The 14940-nt window shown below is 38.0% G+C and overlaps 1 protein-coding gene across 1 annotated transcript in view; it reads left to right on the top strand.

Annotated features, from left to right (window-relative positions):
* Nucleotides 1-7882, top strand: part of DNM3 (dynamin 3) — a 523181-nt gene extending 515299 nt beyond the window's left edge. The window contains exon 20 of the mRNA XM_058540062.1: nt 7776-7882. Coding sequence (XP_058396045.1) covers nt 7776-7845 — 70 coding nt within the window. The 3' untranslated portion in view covers nt 7846-7882. The remainder of the gene's footprint in view (nt 1-7775) is intronic.
* Nucleotides 7883-14940: the final 7058 nt, after the last annotated feature.

Raw genomic sequence — 14940 nt, 5'->3', positions numbered from 1 at the left:
TTAGTGTATTTTAAGAAACAATTTAAACAAACACGTTCTCTCTTGTTCTGTTCTATTGAAAACCTTTTCTGGATGAATGCTATCATAAAATTCTTTTTACAAATCATAAACTGAGCAGAGTTGCTGTGGGCAAATCATTCTTTAAGCTGCCTTTTTGCTGCAACCACAGAAGTGGGTATATCCGTACCATCTCTAAGGCTGAAATCCGAGTCAGATATTTAAGGCAATGTAAAGGAAGTGTGGCAAGGCAGATTATATTACCATTTATCTCAGAGACTAATTTATACAGGATATTATATGTTTGTATCATCAAACAAAAATTATGGACTGTTTTTCTCCTTATGTTCTTATTTCAAATTCCACGAATTGATTCATACTTTCCCAGTGACATACGTTATAAAATCATGGGTTCATTTTCACAGGGGAAAGAAATGCTGGCTCTAATATGTAGCAAGAGTCATATTAGAGAATTCCTTAAACTTTTTAAATGAATTCCAAGTCCTATGTTCTTTCAACATCTACTGTAAACTATTCTTGGACAGTATTGGCTCACTCTGTTACTAAAGCTGAAAAGGCCAAAACTATGCTGGATAGCATCCTATAGTATTTTTGATAATAAATTACAAAATATTATCTTCCATGTAGACAAAATTATGACCGTTATAGCGTTTTTCTGAGCTTAGCTTTGTACCTTCTAGATATATAAAAACTGTTTTTTGAATAAATGCTCAAAATAAGAAACAGTGCACAAACACAATGCTGAAATGTAAAATATTATATCCCATAATCTGTTCTCTATAGCAGACATTCTCAAGAGGAAGTCCTGGGTCATAGTTAGTTGGCTTTCCGTTTCACCTAAAGGTGCACTCCTGTCTGCTTTCTCCTTGGATCCATTCACTCGTTCATTGAACGACTGGTTGGGACACTGCCCTCTGCAGGTGCTGTGGAAGGCTGTGAACAGGACAAGGAGTAATCTCAGTTCATGGGAAGTTTATAATGTCGTTCAGATGATAAACTATGTTTACATGCCTCAAACTTTGAAAAATGATGCAAGGATTAAGTAATTCAAGAGGATCGTGGAGAAGCAAGGCATTTCCCTTCCTTGGAGGGAGACACTGTGGGCATCCCCCAGCTGACTGATGCCTCCAGAGCATTTTTGCCTGGAACCGCTCTGGAGATGAGGTCAGCAGAGCCCACTGTAGGAGGCGCTCTTCATGATTTTAGAAAACTTGGAAACAGTTTTTGTTTTTTGTTCTCTTTTGTTTTGTCTTCTGAGAAATTCACCAGATGTAGCCACAAGAAAAAAAGGAGGTGCCTTGCTTCTTGTGGTCCAGTAGACAAAACCCTTCATTTTTTTTCCGCCTGTTTCATCAATAAGATAAAAAAGTTGGGCAAGTTGATATCAGATTCTAGAGGCTCCTTGAAACCTGGCATGCATAACGCTCCCATGATCCTAAATGTAAATTGAATTTTTGAGACAGTTATATTTTAAAGTTTCAATTATATTTAATAAGTAGAACTTGTGGTATAAAAGAAACCTATTGCAGGGGCCAGCCCTGGTGTAGTGGTTAAGTTCTCGTGCTCTGCTTCTGCCGCCTGAGGTTCCCAGGTTCGAATCCTGGGTAGACTGATGCACCGCTCATCAAGCCATGCTGTGGCGGCAACCCGTGTACAAATAGAGAGGAAGAGGAGCACAGATGTTAGCTCAGAGCTAATCTGCCTCAGCAAAAATAGAAATTTTAAAAAAAAAGAAGCCTATTGCACATCCTCTTTTGATGCAAATAACTGCCCTCTAAGGCAGATAGCATTCCTCTAGAAGTGTCCATCTTTGTATATCTTTTTTTGAAGGTTTTCATTTTTTTTTAATTTGGGTCCACTTAGCTAACTAGGCTGGACTTCAGTCACACCCTCTCCAAAGAGGAGAATTTGGAATGCACGTTTAGAGATGCTTACTTTTTATGCCTACTGCCATTTTCATAAGCAAATACAAGCTTCCCTAAGCAAGTAGTTATTCTTCTGGTGATGACTAATAAGAAAACTGCCATAGGATAGTATCTTGGTCTTTACAAAATAAACCTAAAACTGATTTGACCCCTACATAAGTCTAATTCCCAAAGGTGTCAAAGTATTCCTACAACCATTTCTTCATCCTTTTTAAGATTTTTTCCAACACTTTCTCTTTTTTGCTCATACTTTCTCTGGCAAGTGAATTGAATTGCTAACAAAGCAAGGTCAAAATCATTAATTATGCGTTAGAACAGTGGTTTTCCCAGCACTGTGTCCCAGTGTCCCAGCAACAACAGCATCCTCTGGGAACTTGCTAGAAATGTCTTACTCCATTAGAAATTCTGTGTGAAACCCAGCAACCTGTTTTAACAAGCCCTCTGGGAATTCTGATGCACAGTCCAATTTGAGAACCGTTGCCTTAGAACATGCCAGTGTAACTGCCCAATAGAAAGAATGCTGGACTGGGAGTCATGAGGTCTTGATTTAAGTATAGGAAAGGAAAGACACTGAGCTACGTAGACCCAGTCTGACTCACACATTTACCAGTCAGATAATTCCCACTTCCCATCCTGAGGAGGAGTAAGGGCAGGGGCAAAAAGACCAAGCCATTTCAGTCATCAGAGTTACGCACCAGGAAGCAAGCTAAAGGCGGATTACACCCTCACCCCACCTGCTGGTGCACCAACGCAGTTTGCCCTAGTGAATTCTCCCCCAACCCCTGTTAAGATTGGCCTCACGTCACGAATACTCAGAACCAGCTAACCCAAAGAAGAGCAGATGAAATTTTAATTCTTCCATTCTTAGAAGAGAATCAAACGAGACAATACGACAAATAGTGCACTCTTCTCTCTTATCAGTGAAGCCAGTTTCTCCCCTCAGGACGCCACCCACCCTGTGTGAGCATTTGACTGTCTTAGAAAATTTGTCATTGTCCAAAATACTGTAAATGGTCAATCCCTGCAGCTACAAATGCAACTTCGAGTATTACATCTTTCCCTTTGATTTGAAAGCAGAAACATGGCTCTTCTATCGTAACCATAAACCGCCCACACACACACACAGTTTCAATAAACACTAAGTGATGCAAGATGCTCCATTTCAGTATAATAGGTTACTTAATGAAACCCATAACTAAACAAAGCAACTGAGGAAAATTTGGTACAAAACAAATAAATTCACATTGCCCAAAACAAACTGTCTTATGAGGTAAATGTCTTTGGAAACTCTTTGAATGGTTAGGAACTGGACCAGTGAAATTAACCTTAACAGTAAACCTTAAATGTTTTTTTTTGGTGTTTAAGTTGGCAAACACCTTAGCATTACTTATTAAGAAAATTCACAATGAACAACGTAATACTCCTCTTGAATTGCTTTCTAATAGAGTTTTATATACAGATTATTCGGGGGGGTTATTGTTTTAGAAATAAAATGATGCTCATTTCTTCCAGAAGGGTTGGGGGGCTCTTTAGGAATTTACTAAATACATATATGGGTTACTTTAACCTGAAACTGGGCTTATTTTAAAGATGTCATAATTATTTTGATAGAACATGATGGAAATTTTATCTTTCATTCTTTCTGTCATTAATTCACCACACAGGTATGCAGTGCCTATTCAATGTAAGGCCTAGGGCTTCCTTTAAAGAGTTCACAGTGAATGGTTCTCCTGATTTGTTTATTTGGAAAGAAAAATGCTATGAGCCAAAGACCATGCTACGTTCTGGGATATGAACAAGACAAACAAAAGGTCTGGCACACAGCAGCAAGTTGTATTCTCCGGTCTCCTGCCTTGCCTTCTCCCTGCCATTGCCCGTTGCTGTTGTCCTTCTCTCGTCCCATCAGCACGGTCGAAGGACTGGGGGAGGAGATTAATGAGAGTTACTGTGCCATCCGAGTAGTTGAGTTTTTCTATTCTCTATCTTCCCTAAAATCCGCATCACTTAATTTCTAGTTTCTTTAACCTCATTATAGACCTACATTCTCTTACGACCTTCAAGTTTTTATGTGCCACAGTTCAAATCACATTTGCCCCTGCTTTGACCACGTTATTGTATTTTCAAGCTCCCAGAATATATTCTCAGAGTCTGAATTACAAAATTTTGCCCTATTTTTTCCACTTAAAATGGGATGCCATAGTAAAACTACTTGCAGACTTTTCTTATCCCACTTCTCGTCCACTATGAATAGATCCTGAGTTCTTAAAAATCCTGCAACATAATGCAGTCCACAGAGTAGATGCGTGGTAAATAATGCACTCAAAGTATAATTGGAAGGTATGTTACAGATCATCTAGTCTGAGTCTCCTGTGTCACAGATGAGGAAACTGAGGCTTAGAGAAGTTTAGTGGGTTAATGATGGTACAGATTGGCAAATGGAGCTAGAATCCACATCTTTCGACTTCTGATCCAGGACTCTTTCTGTGTAAACTTGTTGCCTCAAATATAAGCCTCTGACAAATGGCTCAAAGTGTGGCATGCCTCACCTCGGACCTGCTCATGTTGACCTGGCCTATGCTCTAACCTGGCTAAACAATCTTTGTTTAGGCACTTTTCAGTCCTTCATTTGTCCATTATTTAATAAATATTTATTCACTGCCTTCTAATCACACTATACAACATGCTGAATACATGTAATAAATGCAGAATATGTGGTCTCTGCTCTCAAGAAACTTGCAATCTATTGGGGGACACTAAATAGATTTAGTAAATAAATACATAATTGCAAACAGGGTTAAGTGCTGTGAAGTACACAAACATCGTGAATGATGGGGAGGTGGTTGGAAACTATAGGATGGTTAGGAAGGGCGAAGGAATGACATTTAAGCCAAGAACAAAAGGATCAGAAGAGAATCCAGTTTGCATTCCTAGCTCTCTTGGCTACAGTTCGTGGTTGAAGCTCTCATGCACATGTGAAACAATTCTCAACCCACCACGCCATGCTGTGTCCTGCCTTTCACCATGTTTGTGGTTTAAGATCCACTTTTTTCAAATAAAATCCCCTAATTAATTCTGTCCTATTATTGAACCTTCTGGTAGAGTTTCCCTCCTTTGAGTTCAGATTCTGGCCAACTGTCACCCCCCTATAACTGCTTAATTGCTAAAAATATATTTCTATAGATTGTGTGACTATTTGTCAAACTCCCTGAGGACAGGGGGCCTATTATTTAGTATTTAGTCCAAACATCTACTAAAGAATTGAACAGTCAAATACCCTATAGGTAGAGTTCCCAAAAGTCTAAATCCTACATGTCTCTGTAGCTTTTTTTTTTTTTTTGCAACAGCAATGATTTACTCACAAATGCCTTTGTATAATGTAAAGATCATTGGATATCATGAGCATTCGTTAAGTTCTTATTTCTAGGAGTAACTTTCATTTATTCGGTTGTCAAACATTCGGTGGCTGAATGACAAGCACTGAGCCAGACACTGCAGAAAGATGAAGATGAGTAAGACACAGCCCATTTCTAATCTGTGGAGAGAAACATATAAACCTAATTAGGAGTCAATGTGATGATTATTAATAGAAATTTGTTGAGATGCTATAGAAGCAACTGTATCAAGATAGGGGAAGGTAAGTCAGAGAAGACTTCACCAAGGGGAGTCTTGAAGGATGAATAACAGTTCCACCAGATGAACAAAAGATCATTGAGAACGTAATCGCATGTAACACCATGCTAGACACTGTATGAAACAAGTTAAGTGGACGTGACCTCTGGCCTCTAGAACCTTCACATCAAAGGAGAAAATGATACAGGTTCAAGATTCAAAACAGAAGTTAAATAAATATGACCATTTAAAATAAAATTGAGGAAGATGCTAGCGAAAAGGCAGGTATTTTTGCATGGTCATAAGTAAAAAGGAAATTATGGGAGGATTTTTCCCAGGAGGGAATTGCCAAAACATTTCAGGTGGTCACAGTAGCCAACAGCCTTTCTTCAGGAAGAGGACTTACTTGTTTACTCAAATTAAACAGCTAGTATTGATTGGTTTAGTTTAGTTACTGTGCCTATAAAGTATCTCTAATTATACTTTCAAAAAAAAAGGAGTGCCTGTTTAATAATGAGACGTGTCGGAGGTTAAATTGGAATGTACCTTCCCAAAGAAGCCTTTCCTCTAAAGCCTCTTGGACATTTTTTGGGTGCAGGAGGCAAAAGGAACTCTACTGATACCTATGAGTTTATGCCTAAGTGGTCAGTATTTTTACCAGTAATAAACAATATCTCTTTTGCTTTGATTTTTTTTCCTTGAGCATCTAATTTTATTTTATAGCTTTGTGATTTTTTTTTAAATACCCATTTTGGCTGAGTAATATTTGCCCTGAGCTAACATCTGTTGCCAATCTTCCTCTTTTTGCTTGAGGAATATTCACCCTGAGCTAACATCTGTGCCAATCCTCCTCTATTTTGTATGTCTGTCGCTGCCACAGCATGGCTGCCAACGAGTGGTGTAGGTCTGTGCTGGGGAACTGAACCTGGGCCGCCAAAACAGAGCGTGCTGAATTTAACCACTAGGGCACGGGGCAGGCCCCACTTTGTGATTTTTTTAACGCAGTTCCACAATTGTTTTCTTTAACTTTTCTAACTTCACTTCTTCATACCTGAGAAAGGACATTTGATTTGATCAAGTTAGTTTTCAGTAAAGAAGAAAATTCCATGCCATGACTATAATTCCAGAAGGGATCTTTCTGAAAAAAAAAATCAATGGGAGAGTTTTATCAAGAAGAAAGGTTTCAATTTGTAGAATTTGTTGAATTTTGGTGGTTATAAAAATCACTCCCCAAGATACTACATATGAAGTCAAGTATACACACAGAAAAGCTTATTAATCCATTTAGGAAATAAATCTGGGGGTTCAGGGAATAGCGAGTATTACTTGGTAAAGTTGAGATTCTCAGGTACAGGGATATTTCATTCTCTGAAGTTTGTTTATTCAGCAACCTCCACTCTCGGAAACACCAGTACCACCAGAAAGTGAGCAGCGCTACTACTAATAAGAAAACTTAGGACCCAAAATAGGAACTAGAGCTCATGCAGTTCTCTCATCCTGAGCCTGATTACACTTATTGTGGAGAACTCTAAAAACCTTGATTTTCTGATTTTAACTTTTTAGTTTCAAGAAAGGCAATGAGAAGTTATAAATAACATCCTGACAGGGAGAAAAAGAGGAAAAATATTACATAAAGGGAAATAAAAATTCAAAACCCATCAGTCTCTGAGGCCTAATATACCTTATGACATCACGCATCACTTAACGACAGGGATACGTTCATTAAGCAATGTTGTCGTGTAAACATCACAGAGTGTGCTTACACAAACCTACACAGTATAGCCTACTACACACCTAGGCTATACAGTACTAACCTTATGGGACCACCGTTGTCTATGCAGTTGGTCATCGTTATGTGGCTCGTGACTATAGTTCCTGGAGTAAACGTAACAGTACAGTTTACTCTATGTAATCATACTCTATTGGCTGGGAAATGTGCAGTGTATTTTAGATGGCTTTTAAATGATTTAATATTTTTATTAGTATTGGGAGGGATGACTTCAGTTTTGAGAAAAATTTGCATATGAAAAAATACCTCGTTTTCGTTAAAAAATGCTGCGTGAATGAAAGGTGACGGCATTAAAATCATTACAGATGACAACCACTCCTGCTGGCCTGTCTGTGCATGAGCATGCGCGTGATGGCTTTTTCTCACTGTCTTTGGGACAACCTTCTGCTAGATATTCTACATGTTTCTTTACCTTTCTCTTTCTCTCTTTCTAGCCGGAGACCACCCCCATCACCAACTCGTCCCACTATAATCCGTCCACTAGAATCTTCTCTGTTAGACTAAACGAAGTATCTGGCATGGCAATTAATTACTAATGAATTATGCGAAAGCAAAATATTTGATAACCGCTGCAGTAAATCATGAGTAGTCGCATGTGTGGACATCAGTAGGCAAGTAACCGGTTTTACTAACGCATTCATCACTCATCCTCATTGCTCATGGTATGTCAGACCTCTGGAGTTTGACTCTTGAAAACCGCTGACCCTTCAAGGCTTTGTATGTTGTATTGACCAAGGGTAGGTTTGTATATTAGCCCTATACTTTGGGGACCATTTGCCTACCCTGGCATATATTTGCAAGGGCTTTGGACAAGTTTCCCAGGTTACCTACCAAATGTAATTCTTAAGAGATATGAGATGGTGGGCTTAGACCTAAGCCATACATTTTTATTTTCCCACATTCTGTTTTGGCTGACAGAAATTACGTTGTCTATTATTAATGTTTCCACCTATTCCATAATTACCCATTTAGATCCTCTTTCGTTCCTCTTTATTTCATAAGACTGCTAGGAAGTGATTTTTTAAAATTAGGATTCCTTAAGAGTAAAACTTTTCCAGAAGCACAAGGTAGTTTGCAAAGGAAAAGTTAACGCATTGCTTGCTCTAGAGAGCTTGTCACGCCAATGTGTTTTGCTTCATGCTAGAAGCACATTCAACAGCGAGCTTGTTTCTCTGTAGTCAGTCAATGGATTTGGCTAGTTAGTTTAGAGTTCAAGGAAGAAGCAAAATATCACATCTCTAGAAGTGTCTGGAAAAATGTAATTTCTTCATTCACTTCTATACTCACTTACTCATGGGTTCTAGTTAATGCTAAAATGAAAGAGATTTAATTTTTCATATTGACCTAATTTTAGGCATGGCTAACTGCACTTTGACACTAACTCTACTTTATTTGGTGGGTTGGAGCAAAGATATTTCTCTCTTTCCATGCTAATGTGTAATTCCTTTATGTAAGAATTCGTCCTACCTTTGAAACAGTTTTAATGTAACTTTCTATCCATTCTAGGCTTTCTGAATAAGTCTTGAGCCTTGCTGTGGGATAACCGTATTTAAAGAATGGGACCTGGAATGGAAGGAAAAGTCCTTTAGGGAGAGATGCCGCGGGTTAGGAGCAGAGCTCACAGTTTTACAGTTGTGCCGCTTCAGAGTCTCTATCCTGGTCTTTCCAGAAAACGGTATTAAGACATTGAGATCTAAAGCAAACTGGCGATTCCTACCATTTCTAAAATTTGCAAAAGCGGTTTAGCCTGGAGGTTAATAGTTCAGTCTTGAGGCTGAGTTTTGGGCTAGCTAGGACCAGACGATTAGCATGTAGGAAACAGCCAGAAGCCAACTGGAATTTTGTCTGCTGACTGTTCCCAGACAGCAGACCAAGTACTCACTGAACAGTGGTGTCCCTCGACACTGTTTCATATTCTGCATGAGTAAATCAGGTTTCACCAACTGAAATGTCTCCCTTTGAAAGCAGCAAACATGATTTGTATGTTAACTTAACTTTAATTTCCTGTGTAGTTTATACCCAAAGCACACACTCATAAAGTATGAAGTAAAGACTTTTAACCATTATTAAAAAGAGAACTTGCCAAGTTGAATGGCATTATATTGAACTTATTCTAACAGGTTACAGCTAGCTCACCTATAATAGGCAAATATCAGAGAATATAAGGTTTACAAAAAGAGCATTTCAGCTTTTAAGTTACAAGTGATTGTATAAAGAACGTCACCCCTCCTAAGTCTTCTCATATGTTATTTTTTCTCATTGGAAAAAAAAATTAACTTTTTGTGAATGGAACAGATGTGCAAGATACACACGGTCTTTAAAAACAGTGTCACAGCTAAATGGAAATATGTTAAACAAACATCCACAGTATAATAAATAATCTACAGCGAGATCTTTTCACAAAATTCCCTCTTTTTAAGATTCCGTTTGCTTCTTCCTTTGAATTCTCTAAAATAGGCAGCTAAAGGATTATATACTTTAGGGTTTGGCTTTGTGCTAAATGTGGTTTTGCATTTTGCTGTATTTCAAAAATTTCCTTCTGTTAAAGGAAAATATTGTGGATAACCACTGGTGTGTTCTTAGATCAGCACAAATCATGTCAAAGAAAATTGGAGATTTGTTTCCAAGTTTCTTTCCACTGATCTTATGCAGTCATAAACAATGGCATTTGTCATCTTTGGCTTTTGCTCTCAGATTATAATTCCAGTTTCCCTGTCCCAAGTGTCTCTCTTTGTGGGTATGTTTTTGTCCTGTTTTACTTCTAAGTTATCTCTACTAGAACCCAGCCTCCCCTGGGATTTCAGCAGTCATGTTAGAGAATATTTTCAGTTTGCTGCAGTATATGCCATATGATTGGTATTAATCCCATTTCCCAAAGGGTTTGCATCCTGCTAAAAGGAGATGTCACTGTGAGTGAAGTCGGAAGCTCTGGCATGTGCGTGGTTTGAAGTGCAGCATTCATATCAGGCCTTAAGATGGGAATGTAGCCTAATGAGCTTTCTAAGTGTTCCCCATACCACGTATAATCTTCCTTGTAACTTCCTCCTAACTGATTGCTCTGATGTTGTCTATACAATAGATGTAGCTCCATCATGTCTAGTGTAATAAAATAAAACATATGATGTTTTTAGGATTTGGAAAAATAAATGTATATGTTTATTTGATAGAAAAATCTATTTTATGGTCACATGTTATGTCTTGCATGCTTATTGACTAATTGGAATAACCATTTACTCGATTGTGGACAGATGATTGAAATAGTATTGATTTAGAACAGATATATTGCATTTCCTGAAATCATCTCCAAAGACTACTCTTCTGAAATTGCTTTTAGCTGTGTTTTGTAACATAGACGAGCAGTAGGGTCTGTTTATTAGCACATTGCCTACTAATTCAGATACAAACTCATTCCAAAACATTATAATGAAACCAGTACCTGTGATATAACTATAAGCCTTCTGAACTTAGAATTAAAAAGTAGTCATATAGATTAATTTTATGACTTTTTAGTATAGACTGTAGCCATAATTCTCAAATATGAAATGGGACCTAATACCAGTATGTGATAAATGTTGATGTTTTCCGTGTACAAACCCATTTTCTATGCATGTGTCTCTATGTATACAGTATATACATAGTAAATTTGTTTCTGTATCTGTATTTTGTGCCCCTTTGAGTAGGTAGACTTAAAAGCGCTTGTTACAATGCCACAAGCATGAATGTGATTGTATGTCATTGTATATAGATGTATATGTATGGGTGTAAATATTTATGTATACATGTGCTTTGTATGTGTGGGTATAAATATATTTTTTAAACTGTGCGAATACAAGAGGTAGCTTTGAGGGATCTGCCATAATACGTGATAATAGTGGTTCGTTTCTGATAACATACATGAGGTACGCAAAATTGTCTCCACATTGTAATTATTCTGAGAGGCACAAAGCTCAGAATTACCACGACAACATGGTAAGAGTAATATCCACAAGCATTTGTATCTAAATCCACAGCATTGCTTTCTAAGAAGTTACCTTTGCCAATATAGTTTGATAGGAAGAGTAAGATCTGGAAACCTACCTTTAAGATCTCTGATTAGAATTATAAATTATCCTTGGATTGCTGAGCTGAGTCTTAAAAAGCTAAGTTGGTCTACATAGTCATTTTTTCTCTATAGTAAAAGTTAAAAAATAAAGTAGAGGGATACAGCAATATAATAAAAGTAGTGGATTTTTCTGAGTAAATTTGCTAAAAATGCAGGGGAGAAGTTACCTGATACCGTAGAGGTAGGTCATCCATCTACTTTTTTCAGGTAAACATCTGTCATTTGGCAAACAATGTAATTATTTGAAATTGACAGGAATTTCCTTAACATTGAGAACAAAGCCTAAATAGTAGGTCTCTGAACTGTGGAACTCAGTGAAAGAAGACAAGATATGAGACTCAAGCCATGAGTTTTGCATCATTTCATAAGAGGACTGCTAGCTGTGAGCTCAGAGTTTAGTGTGAATAAACCTAGATCATTTCAGAGAAATAATTATTAGTGCACTAGATCACTCAGTCCTTTCCGAAAAGCTCCATGTGTCTTCTAGATAATGTTGTCATCCTGTCTAATTGGTATGTTTAAAATCATGTGGTGCTCTGTATTGTGAACTTTAAGAATATTTTGAAGCATATGTAGTATATGCATTGCTATTTGTTTATCTGTGTAAGAATGTGTGACTGTGTGAGAGCAAGAGAGAGGAGACTCAAGGGAGAGTCTTCTGTTCTTGTGAAGACCTGTTCATGCGGGTGTGTTGGTGAGACGTTGCACCTCTCTGGTCTGGGGTTTCACACATGGCTCAGCTCAAGGCATTCATTTCTTTTTAATTTTTACTGTCAAATTCCTTAAACTTTGCTCATTGTGTAATGTTTTTAAAATGATGATAAAAATTACTCTGTCTAACCTCTTGCATTGTCTGCTGCCAATTTGATAAAAATTTTTCCTCTCAACTGGAAGTTCTACCATGACTTGATTTGAGTTTAATTTCTTATGTACAGCCTTTGTTTTGCTTTGCTTGTCTCCCTTTCTATTCTCTCCCTTTTCTGAATCAAATTTCTCTTTTGCTTTTTTATGAAGAAGCAGTGTACAGAAGCAAAATCTTGTCTTCTCCGTTGTTTCTTTAATTAATTTGAGCCAGAATACTTTTCACTGTCTTCTTAGCACTTTCAGGATTTCTTAATGCTGATATATGGACGGACTCTGTGAATGGAATTTTTGAAGCAAGTTCCTAAAGCCTGTATCATTCTTGAAGGTCACATGTACCTGCCGTGAAAATGTGAAGCTGTATTTCTGAACCTGAAATAAATGATAACATTTGAAGGACTTACCCCTTCCTCATTCTTGTATATATTTGAGTCATGTCTATGCATATCAGTAAGATCTGAGACTTCTAAATATTTATAACTCTTTTGATCTAATTGGCCCACAATTACCAACGTGGAGAATGATAGCATTTGGCATTAGTGTCGTTAATTTGGGGAAGGATGAGATTTTTAAAGGGAGGAAATTAGACAAATCAAAGACTGGAGAGTGGGAGACATTTTATTCCTGATCTGAAGTCATTGTCGTATGAGATTAAAGAAGGACAGAAACCTTAGACAGCTGGAGAATACAATGTGACACTTTCCAGGAGGCACAGTGACATTTTGCTATTGAAGAGGAAGGGTTCGTGAAAAACCCTGGGAAGTAGAAGGAGGAAGAATACTCTGCCCAAATGTTAGGTTCACAGAAGGCATCTCTTACAGAAAATTATTGAGCTCCTCACTCAGCAGTTGGCCTCCATTGTTTACTCATTGGGCATTGAGAAGGAGAAGTTACCCCTCTCGGTTTCTCCAATATTAAGAGAATGGAAGAACGTTCACTGGTTACATACATCCTTGTCCTGAGTTTCCAGAGAATAGGGAAAGACTCTTTGTTACAAGAGTGTTGATGATAGGCCCCTTATCAACATACATAGTCCCAGATTGTGCCATCCAAAAGCAGAAGACAAAGAAAGGAGTGGGAGGAGAGAAATGTTGGTTTACTTTCCCTCTGTGTTCAGGATACACTCATTGTGAAAAGATAAATTAGAAAACTGTTGTGTTAATTCACACTGTCTTGTTGTAGTTTCTTTCTCATATCTATACGTCTTCTATGAGTGGAGCCATCAATGCCTTCAAAGGAAACTTCTTACTGGAAGAGAGAGTCAGGATGAGAATCATGCTGTGTACTTGTGTGGTGTGTGTGTGTGTGTGTGTGTGTGTGTGTGTGTGTGTGTGTTTCTGCATGATTCTATATTCAGAATATTCTATGGAATATTTCTAATGGAAATTGCTAAAACCCAAGGACATTACTGTAACTACTTGGCAAATTTCCATTTATATTTTTAAAATAGTTCTGGCATCATGTAAATATCTGCTCAATTAGTTTTCAAGATTCTTGCTTTTCTGCTGGAATCTTTAAATTTCATACTGAGAGACATATTTGGTGTTTGAGTTAGATGGACCTCCTACTCTACTTCCTAGTACTTCAACACACACCAGGCATTGCCACTTTAAGACCATGTGTTGGTGTTCTTTCACACTGTGGCAGGTTAATTAGAATACACGCAAGAGATATTGGCTAAAACCACAACCTTAATTCAGAGTTTCCCAAAGTCTATTCCGTGAGATTTGGATAAGTTTTATACACATATACACTAGGGATTTCTTGATTAAATATACTTGGAAAATGATGACTAAAAGTGAAATGTTTCTTTACTGAAAGACTTACAGAAGCTTTAATTTCAGATTGCATTGTGAATGTCTAAGAGAAGGTTCGTGTCTACATGTTTCTCAGACTTATTTGACCATCAATACTTTGTTCATTGAGCATCTCACAGGACTAGTATTCTGAAGGACATGCCTTAGGAAACACAGCTTCAGTGGCTTCAGGCCAGAGGGAAAGGCACTGAGTGGGATTATCGCAGGACAGTTATGTCACTAACATAAGTTGGGTGAGAAAATTAACTGTAAGAGCAACCAGAGCTCTCAGCTTGGGTCAGGCCTCCTGGAGCTCTGGTGCTTTGTCACCGTAGTGCCTGAGACCCAAGGGGAAAGGTCACATAAGAACAGGAGGCACAAAGGCAGATTAGGGACATACATGCCCTGAGTCTTTGTGAGCCTCGTGGAGGACTCAGATAGTCTTCAATATGACCTTTCCTCTCTCAGTCTCCAAAAAAAGAGCTCCTCTAAATTAATTACATTACCCCCATTGTGTTCTTGCAAAGGAAGGGATCCAGGCTGATTTAAAATTAAAGATCATCAGAGACAATTGAGAAGAATGCCTATTCTTATTGCCTTTTTTGTTGTACTTCCCAAGCCTCCAGGCTCACCCACTGCTCTGGGATATTCAGTTATCTAAATGATGGGCAAAGAAAGCAAGCAGAGAGTGCTTTGTGAGATTGTAACAGAAAAGAAACAAGTTATAAGGAAGACTTTCCCAGGGATCCTGCCACAGGAATGTCACCATAGGAAGAGATGGCAGCATTGAGGTAGATCCAAGAGAATGTGGATAATTCATCCTTCTTCTTAATAATTGAG

The sequence above is a fragment of the Diceros bicornis genome, chromosome 4 (assembly GCF_020826845.1).
Source record: "Diceros bicornis minor isolate mBicDic1 chromosome 4, mDicBic1.mat.cur, whole genome shotgun sequence".
Lineage (NCBI taxonomy): Eukaryota > Metazoa > Chordata > Mammalia > Perissodactyla > Rhinocerotidae > Diceros > Diceros bicornis.
The sequence above is the reverse complement of the archived record's forward strand: the minus strand, read 5'-3'. Positions and strand labels throughout refer to the sequence as shown.